Source organism: Diplotaxodon limnothrissa, linkage group LG20 (genome assembly GCF_057381915.1).
Source record: "Diplotaxodon limnothrissa isolate DT_005_m linkage group LG20, D_limnothrissa_male_GT1.1, whole genome shotgun sequence".
Classification (NCBI taxonomy): Eukaryota; Metazoa; Chordata; class Actinopteri; order Cichliformes; family Cichlidae; genus Diplotaxodon; species Diplotaxodon limnothrissa.
In genome coordinates, this window is record NC_140615.1 from 32,122,715 (window position 1) to 32,137,356 (window position 14,642).

Below are 14,642 nucleotides of genomic sequence, written 5' to 3' on the forward strand. Positions count from 1 at the left end.
TGATTGTATTTTTGGGGGGTTCGAATTGTCATAAAGATTTTTTTTGAGTATTACAGCACCACAAGCATTATGACCTGACCCTGGGCTTTAAAGTTCTGGCACTTACCTGATAGTAGTTGTTTTGTATGCAGTACACATGCACACAAGTTTCCATTGCGGCTTATCTATGCTCTAACATTGAGAAAAGAAAAAGAAAGTGAAAATTAAGCATACAATAAGTATTCAATGGCTTGCACAACCACCTTTAGCAGCAATAACTTAAAGTAATAATTTTCTGTATAACTATAATATTTATAACTGCAGAAGTGTAGAAGAATTGTGGCTCACCCTTTTTATAATGTTGCTTCATTGCTCTGTGCAGGAACTGGTTCACACTGCTCTCCTAAAGTCCTACCATAACATTTCAGTTAGGGTAAAGTCAGGATGGCAATACCTTGATTTCTTCTGTTTACAACAGGTGTACCTGCAATTACTGTCTCTATGCACAGGAGACCTCTAATTTGAATACTTTGGTATGCACAAGAATTCGTAGTAGGCTCAGTGTCTGCAAGGTGCCCAAATTCTGTGGCTCCAAATCAAATCATTACTACTACACCACTGTGTTTGACAGCTAGTATGAAATGTTTGTGATGATATGATGTGTTTTCACCAAATGTGTGTTCAGATGCAGCGTTGCATTTTTCCTGCACAAGTACGGCTTAGAAACAAGCCACACTTGTTCAACATTTCCCTAACTGTACTGTCATGAACTGAGGCCTGCAGAGTCTGCGATGCTCTTGGTTTTTTGTAATTTCTCAGAACACTACACAATCTGACCTTGGTGGTTTTGCTCCTATTTATAAAGGATCATATGAGTGCTCTGGAGAGGAAATGTAGCCAGTTTTAGTACAACAGTTGCTGTCCGAGTTAAGTGACCTAGATTATTTGCAATAATCCTACAGGTCAGGTCAGTGCAATATTTTACTGTAAACAGCCAACAGTATGTATTTTGAATGCTCAGTGTAATAAAACAGCAATAAAACACACAATAACACATCTTCTTTTAACACGTGTGTTTTTATCACTTAAAAACATACAACAAAGTCAGAAGAATGTTCCCAAACTACGGAAACATGACCATCTGAGAAGCATGTGAATGCACAGTTTCTTTACTGCATCACCATGCTAACTATAACAAAATATACAAACCAAAAAAAAAAAAGAAAAAACACTGAAAAATAATACAAGTGAAAAACGTCAAATAGTTACCTAAAAGATGTGTATTTATTCAAGTTCATGGAAACAATGAATTGTCATGCTGTATGACTTCATACTTCACTACATTAGCCTATAAATTGAGCCCCTTTTCCCACGTACACATATATCTTGGTAAATATAGGTTTTCTATGTATATTGCCATTTTGAACCAGAAATGTAAGCTTTTGAAAAACTTTGTCCAGGTTTAAGATTTTCAGAAACTCATCATTGCATCTTCATTTCCTTGTTTACAGTCAGGCTGTTTACCATCGAATCATTTATTTTTGCAAACATTTCTATACAGTTAGGGTTATACCGCCACCTGTTGCTGTGTTTGACATTGTTTTTGTGTTTTCATTTAGATGGACAAAGAAAAAAAGAAAGTGAAATTTATTATTATTTTCTAAATTAATAAAAAAAAATAACTAAACATTATTTTCAGGGACACGAAAACAAGAACAGGAAATTTGTGTCCAGGAACATTGACACACTGAGCTGTTTTATCACAGCTATATAACATTTTCTTACCACCAGTATTAATGAATAATGAATGATTTACTTCTTAGCATTAGACTGAATGACTGTATGAGCAATATGAAATAAAATTAGTAACACATTAGCATAGCTACTGGAGCTGTTTTAACTACACGCGTTAGCTGCTTCTCCTTATATTGCCGTCTTTATGCTACACTAAACAAGCTAAACTGACATTTACAGTCATATTAAACTATACCTTTAGAAAAATGTTGTCTAAGATGAGTTGTAGTCTTTAATTAATTAATTTAAATATAGTGGCTACATTAGAATTTGGCATCAGCAAGAACGTGAGCTGCCCAGAGAGCCTGCACGTGTCAGTCCAGTTTGAGGAAATGTACAGTATGTTAACCCCCCACACACACACACAAATCACAGATAAGTCACGGAAGAATTTCAGCCTGCCCTTTCTAACATATCAAAACAGTTTGTGGGTTTATGATTAAGAAAGCTATAACCATGCAGATTATATTTTATAGTCCCATATATGACTGTTCCTTGAGGAGTTCACAGAAATTTAAGATAGCAGCAATGATACAAGTACTTTAATGATAGGGGGAGATAAGATTTGCTGCAGTGACTCATTCAAAGCTCCACACTGATTCTCCAATCATCAGTTCTTCCCTCTCCCCCCGCTCGCTGACTGCTTTGAAATAATCAGCACACTTCTTGAGCAAATATGGGCATTGCAGAAGAGCAGCATGGATCGAACATGAAGCAATGTTGTAATGGATGACCTCTGCACACACAAGTGAAACAACATGCTCCAGTCTGATACAGAACAATCACCTGTGCACACTGTAGGAGTGTGCACAAAGCTGCTAATCATTTTTTGATAATTGGTCTACGTTAATTGCATTGTTTATAGTGTCTAATTACCATGAAAGCTTAACTGTAAATGAATCTGTGACCTTTCCTGACATTCAGAAAAACAGTAGTTTAATCAGAACTTGATTGCTTCCATTTTCCTTTCTGATTGGCTCTTAGTAAGAGGGGTTTTTATCAAACATTAAGCAAATCATCTCTCAGTCACACACAGAAGCCTACAGGCATGGATGTTTGCCTGCATGAAGAAAAATAATTTTATGAGCCCACCGTATAATTTGAGTACATGACAAACAACTTCACCTACATGGGGTTTAGTGCTTTTGAGGTCCGTCTGAACCTGAGATCGTTGACCTATTGCTATGTACTAGGTACTTTTTCTGCAAATACAAGGCTCTTGTTTGCTGTGTGACATGCAGGATGAGCCTGCTTTCTGCTTTGCGCAAACACAAAAGTTATTTATGTAAACAATCAGATTCTGGGCATGAAAATCATTCACTGAGTGCACGTGTGCCTAATGACCAATGCTGCATTATTTTCAGTTTAAAAGTGGCACATTTACCTTCACATGTAATTTAAAGTGTAGCTACATTCAATGAAAACTGTTAAATTATACAGTAAATATTTTTGTATATGAGGCTTAAATAAAATACTTATGAACAGTTTTTAAATTACCATCAACTTCTACTCATCTGGTCTTTACACTGTACAGGGAAACCATGAGATTTACTACACTTAGTGTTTAATGTATTTGCCCCCTTCTTGATTTCTTAGGTTTTGTATATATGTCACGCTCAAATGTTTCAGATCGTTAAACTAATGTTAATCTTAGATCAAAAATAGCCTGACTAAATACAAAATGCAGTTTTAAGATGATGATTTCCTTTATTAAGATCCATGCAATGGAATTGTGTTTGGTTAACTTTTTGTTTGTTTTTGTTTGAAATGCTCTGGTGTTTCTTCGTGAAGCACTTTGTTTGTCTCGAAAGGTGCTATATAAATAAAGTAGGATATAAAGTGAAGCTGCCAGAGTAATGACAGTGCACAGCTGCAGAGGAGAGTTAAATAAATGTTACTTACTTACTACTTACAGTGGGGCAAAAAAGTATTTAGTCAGCCACCGATTGTGCAAGTTCCCCCACTTAAAATGATGACAGAGGTCAGTAATTTGCACCAGAGGTACACTTCAACTGTGAGAGACAGAATGTGAAAAAAAAATCCATGAATCCACATGGTAGGATTTGTAAAGAATTTATTCGTAAATTAGGGTGGAAAATAAGTATTTGGTCACCTCAAACAAGGAAAATCTCTGGCTCTCACAGACCTGTAACGTCTTCTGTAAGAAGCTTTTCTGTCCCCCACTCGTTACCTGTATGAATGGCACCTGTTTGAACTCATCATCTGTATAAAAGACACCTGTCCACAGCCTCAAACAGTCAGACTCCAAACTCCGCCATGGCCAAGACCAAAGAGCTTTCGAAGGACACCAGGAAAAGTATTGTAGACCTGCACCAGACTGGGAAGAGTGAATCTACAATAGGCAAGCAGCTTGGTGTGAAAAAATCAACTGTGGGAGCAATCATCAGAAAATGGAAGACATACAAGACCACTGATAATCTCCCTCGATCTGGGGCTCCACGCAAGATCTCATCCCGTGGGGTCAAAATGATCATGAGAACGGTGAGCAAAGATCCCAGAACCACACGGGGGGACCTGGTGAATGACCTGCAGAGAGCTGGGACCAAAGTAACAAAGGTCACCATCAGTAACACACTACAACGGCAGGGAATCACATCCCGCAGTGCCAGACGTGTTCCGCTGCTGAAGCCAGTGCATGTCCAGGCCCATCTGAAGTTTGCCAGAGAGCACATGGATGATACAGCAGAGGATTGGGAGAATGTCATGTGGTCAGATGAAACCAAAGTAGAACTTTTTGGTATAAACTCAACTCGTCGTGTTTGGAGGACGAAGAATACTGAGTTGCATCCCAAGAACACCATACCTACTGTGAAGCATGGGGGTGGAAACATCATGCTATGGGGCTGTTTTTCTGCCAAGGGGACAGAACGACTGATCCGTGTTAAGGACAGAATGAATGGGGCCATGTATCGTGAGATTTTGAGCCAAAACCTCCTTCCATCAGTGAGAACTTTGAAGATGAAACGAGGCTGGGTCTTCCAACATGACAATGATCCAAAACACACCGCCCGGGCAACAAAGGAGTGGCTCCGTAAGAAGCATTTGAAAGTCCTGGAGTGGCCTAGCCAGTCTCCAGACCTCAACCCCATAGAAAATCTGTGGCGGGAGTTGAAAGTCCGTGTTGCTCGGCGACAGCCCCAAAACATCACTGCTCTCGAGAAGATCTGCATGGAGGAATGGGCCAAAATACCAGCTACTGTGTGTGCAAACCTGGTATAGACCTAGAGTGAACGTTTGACCTCTGTTATTGCCAACAAAGGTTATGTTACAAAGTATTGAGTTGTATTTTTGTTATTGACCAAATACTTATTTTCCACCCTGATTTACGAATAAATTCTTTACAAATCCTACCATGTGGATTCATGGATTTTATTTTATTTTATTTTTTTCACATTCTGTCTCTCACAGTTGAAGTGTACCTCTGGTGCAAATTACTGACCTCTGTCATCATTTTAGGTGGGGGAACTTGCACAATCGGTGGCTGACTAAATACTTTTTTGCCCCACTGTATATCCACACATTCCTCCACATCACTGTGGAGGAATTTTGGACCATTCTTTTTTTGCAGAATTGTTGTAATTCAGCCACATTGGAGGGTGAACGGTAGAGTGTTTCAGATCATTGTCCTGCTGCATAACTCAAGCATGCATGACCTTTCAGGTTTTCTTGTAGAAAGCAGAAAGTATGGTTCCGTCAGTTACAACAAGTCGTCCAGGTTCTTAAGCAGCCCCGACCATCACATCGTTGGTATGATGTTCTTTTATGAAAGTGTTAGTTTTACGCCTGATGTAACAGGATTCAAACTTTCCAGATCAGTCCAGATTCTCCCAAAAGTCTTGTGGTTCATCAAGATGTTTTTTGCCAAATGTGAGACGAGCCTTTGTGTTCCTTTTGGTCAGCAGCAGTTTTCTGCTTGAAGCTCTCCCATTGATGCCATTTCTGCCTGGTCTCTTATTGTTGTCTTATTGTTGAATCATGAATCCCGACCCTAACATGGATAAGTGAATCCTGCAGGTTTTTGGGTTCTTTTGTGACCTCCTGGATGAGTCGTTGATGCTTTTCTTGGTAGGCCGGCCACTCCCGGGAAGGTTCATCACTGTTCCAAGTTTTTTCCCTTTGTGGATAAAGGTTCTCACTATGGTTCACTGGAGTCCCAGAGCCTTAGAAATGGCTTCGTAATACTTCTTCTATATTTATGGACCAAAAAAGAGAAATTATCTAGTAAACAGCAGTTCTGATTTAGGATACTTTGTAAAATGTAAAAAAAAGAAAAATTCAATGATTTTCAAATGATTTAACTTATAACTTAAAAAACTGAACAAAATGAATATATCAAATGTTGAAACCTGACAAAAAAACAAAGCTTGCACTAGGCATAATTAATGCTACTTATCATCACCTCTTTTAATAACTGTAAATAGAAAACAACTGAGGAGATTAAATGCTTTACTTTTTTAAATGAACTCCTTAACAGGTTCCTCTGTGTTAGTTTTTGCTTCATAATACATATGTGGACTGCTGACTGGATAGTTTAGCATGGACTCTTTTACTGGGGAGACATGCTGCTGTAATGTGTGCAGACTGTGCTTTGGCATTGTATTGCTGTCATGAATAAGGCCTTTTCCTGTAAGAGACAACTGGATAGGAGCAAAAGTTGGTGGCTTGGATGAAAGATTTTAATCTAGGCATCAAGCTGGCCTCTCTACTCTGTAACTCAGGTTTTGATTGAACTATTTTCCATCCTCGGGGGCAGAGGGGGCCAGATGTTTGATTAACTCTGGTCACTGTTTACCTTTAAAAATCTCAGTTTCAGAATTGCGTATGTTTGTGCATTTCTAAAAGATTCACTCTGTCTGCTCATGCTTTTTTTTTATACCCACTTATGTTACCCACAACTAATAAATCTGTAACCTTGTAAACTGTAAAACAAGCCGGTGTCACTTCACTGCATTTTATTGCATATTTTGTGGCATTAAATGTAAAATTTCTGTAAAGAATGATTAATTGACCCACCATTACTCTTTTTATTTTTCTAAAAGGCTTCTTTAGGCTCCTCTGAGTCATCTAAGCTGTCTCTCAGAGGAGCAGCCGCCTTTACAACAAGCTTGGAGCTTTTGAAAAAGCCTCACGTGAACCTTGCACAAACAATGACGGCTTTTACATAAAGGCATCATTTGTGCTTTTCCCCGCTAATTATGGCAGAATTAACTCAGATTTCCGAGCAATGTAATACACATGGAAGTATGTTTTTAATATAGTGGTTAATTTTATTTGATTGTGGTTATCTTGTGGTGGTAAAAGTATTTTTCCTCTACTTTTTATCTCATTAAAGTACAGTGCAATTATTCAAGGTCAAGGTAATCAAGCTGGCTCTAAAGTTAAACTGCTTTATAAGCAGTTAGGCGATATAATGATTTATCCTCTGTTTAAAATAATAATTAATAACTTCCGTAATATATTGATGTGCAAACTATGTCTGTTGTCATGGAGTGATTCCTGAATAAGCCTCAGTTAATATTAAATATCAAAAACAAAACCAGAGGAATGTTTCGATATTTTTTATTCTATCTGTGCAGAGGAGCATCTGTGAGGATCGGTTGGAAGCTTTGGACCTGGAGTCATACAAGCTTTCTGAATATTTAAGCAACAAAAGGCAGCCTCTGAGTGTTTTAGCTGACCTGCAGAGGGGAGACAAGGGGGGCTGCTGAGCTAAAAGGCAAGAAAAAAGTTGTAATGTTTTTCCACAGTGGAGCAGAAATGTAAAGTAGCATCAAACAGAAGTGCTTTCAAAATTTGTAAAATTTCATAAAAATTGGAATTAGTTACTTTCCGCCTAATTCCAGGTCTTTTTGCAGGCACTTTCGTTTGTACCAATATCCAAGCTTTAATTGGTGTGCATGTGATATGGGCATGCAAGGAAAGTGTCAGCTATAAAATGAAAAGTTCAAAATGGTGTCAAATGATGTAGTAGGAGTGAACTGACATAGCTCAGGTTGAGGAAATGTTTATCCATTACTGACATGCAGCGATGGCAGATATCAAAGCTGTGCTATCTCTTAAAAAAAAACAACCCTGTGATTCACCAGTGAACACTCTGGTTAACCATCAACCGGACTGACACTCCACCTCTTCTCTGGTTAGTGGTATGAGGGAAGGAAGAGAAGGACACCAGCTCTGCTGTCAGTCACTGTTCACCTCTCTAACACCAGTAGGTCCATATACCACTCAACTGGGCCAAGGAGCTGTCCTGTCACTGGGCGGAGCTAGACCCAGAAAGAAGGAGGGGGGTTTGCTGAGGTGTGTGGGGGTGTGAGAAAGGAAGGTGGAGAAGGAGGGGGGCACTCTACTTTCTTGGACAAGTCTTTCTGTCCCACAGTCAAGTAGTTGAGAATTTGTTGGCCTAAAGAACTAGCAGACATGGACATGGCAGACTACAGCGAAGCTCTGGACCCAGCCTATACCACGCTAGAGTTCGAAAACATGCAAGTGCTCCCCTTGGGTGCAGGTGAGTGTCATATAAGCAGCGCTGCCTTTGAACTTTGAAACTTTTACTGATTTAAAACTTTGGTCGGGAGAGGAGAGCGCGAGTTCTGGCGTGAAGTGATAAAAGGGGTCATTTGTCCATCTGCTCCTGCTCGTAGAGAGATGATCCTGTTCAGTGGTCTTCTTTTATCACCTTGGGTGTGATAAAACATTAAGAGATTTTGTTTTACGAGACTGATGTATTCTCTTTTTTTTTTTTTTTTTTCTTTTTTTTTCTTGGAAGTATTCTCAGTGCACTTGGGTCATTTGGCCCAACCAATTTTAACCTGTTCCAGCTTGTACAGGGATGTGGTGTCAGACTGATTACAGGGGATTGATCTTCATTCAGTGATGAAGCAGTAGCTTTAGTATCATGATCACCCTTCTCTTGTTACAAACGGTCTGTTCCCACAGAGTCTAAACTGAGGAGAATGGATGTCGTTTTTGGATATGCGCTTACAGTGACACCAACCTATTTGTATATGCAGTCTCCCATGACATCTGGCTCTGATCCTGATTCTAAAATTTCCAAAGAAGCAAAAAAAAGAAAGCCTAATGGGGACCTATCCAAGCACAAAACTTTTTTTTAAAATAATTTACACAATTATATTCTGTCATTGAACAAATATGTAAAAGTGACTCTCCAAGAACCAGCCTACCACTTTTATATATTGTACATTTCTTTAGCATGTGTCATGGCAAACTCTATGATAATCAGCTTTGTTCTGGTGACTGTGAGAGTGGCTTACACAAAAACTGTCTCCATCGATTGCCTTTCATAGGTAATCAAACCTACATCAATTGAGCTCTGTTGACGCTATCTGAGCTACTCAGGCTGCTAACAGATCCCTGCAGTTCTCTGGAGGGCTGCTTTTGATCAGCTGTCAGTGGAGCTGATGAGTGTCTTCACTTCGGTCTTTCACGCCTAGAATTAAACCAACCTGGCAGTTCAAGTTTGCTGTCTGGCATATGATTAGAAATAAAGTCATATTAAAAAAAAATAAAAAGACGCTTCTTCGAGTTTCAGGTCATCTTGTTCCGGTGATTTAAAGCTAATCACCTAAAAGCCTGTTGGCCTGATGAGCCTTTTTTTCCCTTTCTCTCTCTCTCATGTCAGACTCCTCACCAGCTGAAAGCACTAACATGAACGCCGCGAGCCACCTGGCTGCAGGCAGTTTGTGTGCCATATGTGGAGACAGAGCTACAGGTAAACACTACGGTGCCTCCAGCTGTGATGGCTGCAAGGGCTTCTTCAGACGCAGCGTCCGGAAAAACCACATGTATTCATGCAGGTGAGTGAAGCTCTTCAACTAAAAAATACTGCTACTGTTTGTGTGACAATGAAAAAGCAATGGACATCTAGCCAATGCAATTAATTCTCAGTTATGTGCCACTGTGTAGACAAGCAAAGATTGCAATCTTCTGATTACAGTCTTGTGATTAAATGTTGATGGATGCAATCATTACATATATATGTATATATTCTTCATGCTTAAGCTACTTGAAAAAGAAAGCATCTGGAATTTTTACTTCATCTATTTCAATTTGTATCCAATTGCTTCACTTTGTATTGATTCCTTCATTAAGTTTCCTTTTTAAATCCGTGATAGCACAAACAAACTTAATCCACTCACTTTTACAGGTTTAACAGACAATGCATTGTGGACAAAGACAAGAGAAATCAATGCAGGTATTGCCGACTGAAGAAGTGCTTCAGAGCTGGCATGAAGAAAGAAGGTAGATGACTTATCTCTTCACTAAACCAGTCAAAAAAGTCAATCTATGTGAATTTTTTAGTGTTAAAACAATAGAATCTATTGCCTCTCAAAACAAAAGAGAATTTAATCAGAAAATCACTACCAGAGCTTGAGCTGTCTCCACTAAATTGATATGACTTGTCTAAATGTGTTGCAACACCCAGGAGGGGACTACTTTGTTAATGTTCACTCCACGGAGTGCTTAAGTCTCTGACCAGCTTATGCTGAGCAAACATTTCCAAGCAATAACAGCCATATACTGATAAACATGACAACCTTGGAAGACATATTTTTCTTTCAAATCACTCTGTGTTCCGTGTTTGTGCAACAAAGGAAATGAGAAAATTCAACACTTTTCTTGCATTTACAAAAATATAACTGCATGAAAGTTCCACTTTTATCTTTTGCTTTGCAAATGCAACCTACATCTTGCTGCCACATTATAAATCTGTGAATGTTCTTTTTTTTTAGCTGTACAGAACGAACGAGACAGAATCAGCACCAGGAGATCCAGCTATGAAGACAGCAGTTTACCATCCATCAACGCACTCATCCAGGCAGACGTACTGTCAAGACAGGTAAGGTGGCCGTACATCATGTTTGGGGCTCATATCTACTGTAACTGTAACAAGACCTCAAATGACTTCATAAATGCATTTTCCTGTGTAGATCACATCCCCTGCTCCTATACTCAATGGTGACATACGGACTAAAAAGATCGCCACCATCACAGATGTGTGTGAGTCTATGAAACAGCAGCTGTTGGTCTTAGTGGAGTGGGCCAAGTACATCCCAGCCTTCTGTGACCTGCCCTTGGATGACCAGGTGAGACCCATACACAGACAGAGTGCACACAGTGACATAGACACTCTAGTCATTCATCAACCAGTATACTCAAAACCATAACGAGGGTTGAGGGACACGTGGCTGTGGGACTGTCACTGACTATGTTCTTCCTTAATCAAATAACACTGCAGTAAAAAAAAAGAAAAAAGAAAAGAGGAGAAAATAGTTTTCCAGTCTCTAAGGATGACGGGGTTTTTCATCACTCTCTCTTAAAATTTTCAACCAGAATGGTTAATGTGTTTTAATCCTCAGTTGGAACATGATGAGCTGGTTTTAATGTCACACTGCTTCTTGAAAAAAAAAAAAACTGCAGAATCATTAACAGTGTGATCACCGAGCCTTAGTAACTGATTTGCTGATGCAGTGAGATGGCCTTCTTTGCCAATTTTAGTTCAACCAGTGAGATTCATGCAAGGGGAGTTTAAAAAACCCCAGACAGAACTTTATAATATAAACACGTATAACATAAAGGAGTTATTATTTCATAGCAAACTGTCTTTTAATTCACTTTCATTGCAGGTGGCATTGCTTCGAGCTCATGCAGGAGAACATCTCCTTCTCGGTGCTGCAAAGAGGTCCATGCTTTACAAAGACATCCTCTTATTAGGTAAAACTGACACACAAGGCAGTGTGATACTGCACTCATATTGCATATAATCATGCTCTTTCCCTATTCCAATGGTGCGTTTTCAATGTGTTTCTCCTGCAGGAAATGACCACATCATTCCCAGAAACTGCCCAGAGTTGGAGGTGGGCAGAGTAGCAGTGAGAATCCTGGATGAGCTGGTGCTTCCTTTCCAAGAGCTTCAGATAGATGACAATGAATATGCCTGCTTAAAAGCCATAGTTTTCTTTGACCCAGGTATTAGTGCTGACAAACATTTCAGATTCTTGAGCTTCTTTCCAAGCCATTAACTTGAGTGAAAACTTGAAAAACTCAGCTAGACCACATTATATACAGATGTTGGTCATCAAAACATTTCTCTTTGCTAACATTTGCCCATAGATGCTAAAGGTCTGAGTGACCCTGGAAAGATCAAGCGGATGCGATACCAGGTCCAGGTGAGCCTGGAGGACTACATCAACGACAGGCAATATGACTCTCGAGGCCGTTTTGGAGAGCTTCTCCTGCTCCTGCCGACACTACAGAGCATCACTTGGCAAATGATTGAACAGATCCAGTTTGTGAAACTCTTCGGCATGGCCAAGATTGACAATCTGCTTCAAGAAATGCTTCTTGGAGGTGAGAAATGGTTGTCAGTACAGATAGGTTTAGCAAAATTTACTATAGCATGAATTCTGAAACAGTAGGCATTGCATTAAGTGGACAGAACTGCATCAAACCACTATTCAGTAATAAATTATGATTAACTGACAATTGTTGGGGTTTTTCTTCCAGGTTCTGCTAATGAAGCACCACATGCACCTCACTCTCTGCATCCTCACCTGGTTCAGGAGCACCTCAGCACCAATGTTATAGTGACCAGCAATATGCCAACGCCAATCCATAATGGTCAAATCTGTAAGCACAAAATACATTAATGCATTGCTACATTTAAGATTTGGTGTCTGTAATTAGCTTAAAACTGTCAGGGTTTTTTATTGCTACATATGGTAAAAACTTCAAGTCTAATGAAGGTGATCACAATCATTAATCAGTTGTATTTTAATGAAGAGAGCCCATCAAATTTTCCTCACGCAGCTCCATGTGCAGCCAAGTCAGGTAGCTGGAAGACCAAATAAGCTTGGTAAAATAATCCCCTAAGTTGTTCACAGAAACTAATCTGGCTTATTTTGTAAAAGAAAACTTCTGTTATTCTTTCTGAGCATATTTAATGCTCTGACAAATTTCACAAAAGTGCTTATTCCTTATTGGAATCTTGTGTTACCCCCGCGTCACACTGTAAGATAATAAATATTCACCTGCTTGTGCTGTAGTTTCTCCACATTAGTAACTGCTCTCTCTGTTCTACTTTTCAGCCACTCCTGAAACCCCAATTCCATCTCCACCCGCTGCCTCCAGCTCAGAACATTATAAAATGGTTCAGGGGGTCATAGCCACTGTTCCCAAGCAGCCAACCTCCATCCCTCAACCAACTATTACAAAACAGGAGGCCATTTAACAACCCCTTAAATCTTTATTCCTTCAGTTTTTTTTTCTAATTAAACCAGGGTCTTTACATGTATGTTTATACACAATCAGCATTGAAGCTGTTAACTTGACTGGAACCCTAAAGTAGCTGAATACTGTATATATATCTATAATAAAAATCTGCAGGTGTGGTCTTTACAGATTGATAGCCTGAGTTTTCAGGCATCACTTTGTACATGTATGCAGCTGCAGCTGAGCTTCATGGTTCAGTGAAGGCCAGATAAAACCATAAGCATTGTGATCTTCTAGGCTTACTGCCTTTCTGTAAGACTGACACTTAGAAGTACACTGCTGTATATATTATAGCTCATTATTGGGTAACTTCAATTCCATTGTGTCCTATGCATGTCCTCAGTGTGTGCAGTAAGGCTTATGTTAGAAATGGCAAAGTAATCATGTCAGTATTTCATGAATGTTACAACAGGCCTTACACTGTCATATATTTAGTGTTTAACTTTTTATTTTTTTATTTTATGTTTCTTAACAATAAAATGAACTCAGAAAAAAAGCTAAATATAATTCCTCTAAAGAGTTCAGCTTTTCCTTCGAGTTGCTCTCAAATATTTTGTGGCAAAACTAAAATATATGGGGTTTGTTTTATACACTGGGATATGCATATTTACAGGAGTGAAATTTCAAGTTTTAAAATTTACTCCAGTATAACCAAGTTTGGCAGGCTGTATACACAGAGACTTTTAAAAAGTCACAGGCAGACATGCTAAAGAAGTTTCCCAATAATATGTTGTGCTCGGTTTTAAAAGTATATTGTATGTTGTTTGTTTGTTTTTTTGTTTGTTTTGTTTTGTTTAGTACTTTGTCATGGTTTAACTGATGGAATAAATTGTGCCTTTTAACCTGTACTGCCTTACAAAACCAGGTAATGTTTTGCCTTACAATGTGAAGTTGAGTTAATAAATCTTACGGTTTATTTTTACATTGCTTTTTCTGCTACGTATTTATACTACGGTCACAAGAGAAGTGGCCACCAATGAATTCACTGCATTTGCATTACACATTCTTTCAAAGGTAAATGGTGGAAAAAAAAATTTAGGTCCAACGTGGCAGTGCTTTTTGGTCCCTGATAGACTACTGCAACTTCAGGCTGATAAGCTGCCATAAAATCATTACAGATAGCGCTGACTCCAGATAGAGAGATGCAGATATATTTGTGCACTGCATCTAGAAAACAATGAATGCTGTGTGTGCTATTGTTAAGCTCATTTTACTTTTTGCAATGGAAACAAAGCATTACATTCAAAACAAGTACAAAAATAGAAGTATCTAGAGGAGGATTACTTTTAATATTACTGCCCATAATGAGAGCATCAACAGGACCATTGGTGAGACATAACTATTGAGATTTCTAGGAAACAAAATTGTACTTTCTGGAGATTGTTGGCTCTTGCTGGGTGAAATCTGTTGCAAACAAGATCCTGCAACAAAAACATATTGATTGCTTTGGTTGCAAGCAGATTCCCACAATTTTTGCTAACTATGCAAAAAATTGTAGTACAACTTGTGAAAAGGGTGTGATGCAAACTAGAAATTGAGACTTTTGCCTTCCAATTAAA

The 14,642-nt window shown here is 38.9% G+C and overlaps 1 protein-coding gene across 1 annotated transcript; it reads left to right on the forward strand.

Annotated features, from left to right (window-relative positions):
- The first annotated feature begins 7,951 nt into the window (after positions 1-7,951).
- On the forward strand, positions 7,952-13,966 carry hnf4a (hepatocyte nuclear factor 4, alpha). The gene is made up of 10 exons (XM_085344426.1): positions 7,952-8,299; positions 9,434-9,608; positions 9,959-10,053; positions 10,545-10,651; positions 10,743-10,898; positions 11,439-11,526; positions 11,629-11,781; positions 11,926-12,162; positions 12,319-12,441; positions 12,900-13,966. Exons 1-10 carry the CDS (start codon positions 8,212-8,214, stop codon positions 13,040-13,042), a joined length of 1,365 nt encoding a protein of 454 aa, XP_085200552.1. The 5' UTR covers positions 7,952-8,211; the 3' UTR covers positions 13,043-13,966.
- Positions 13,967-14,642: the final 676 nt, after the last annotated feature.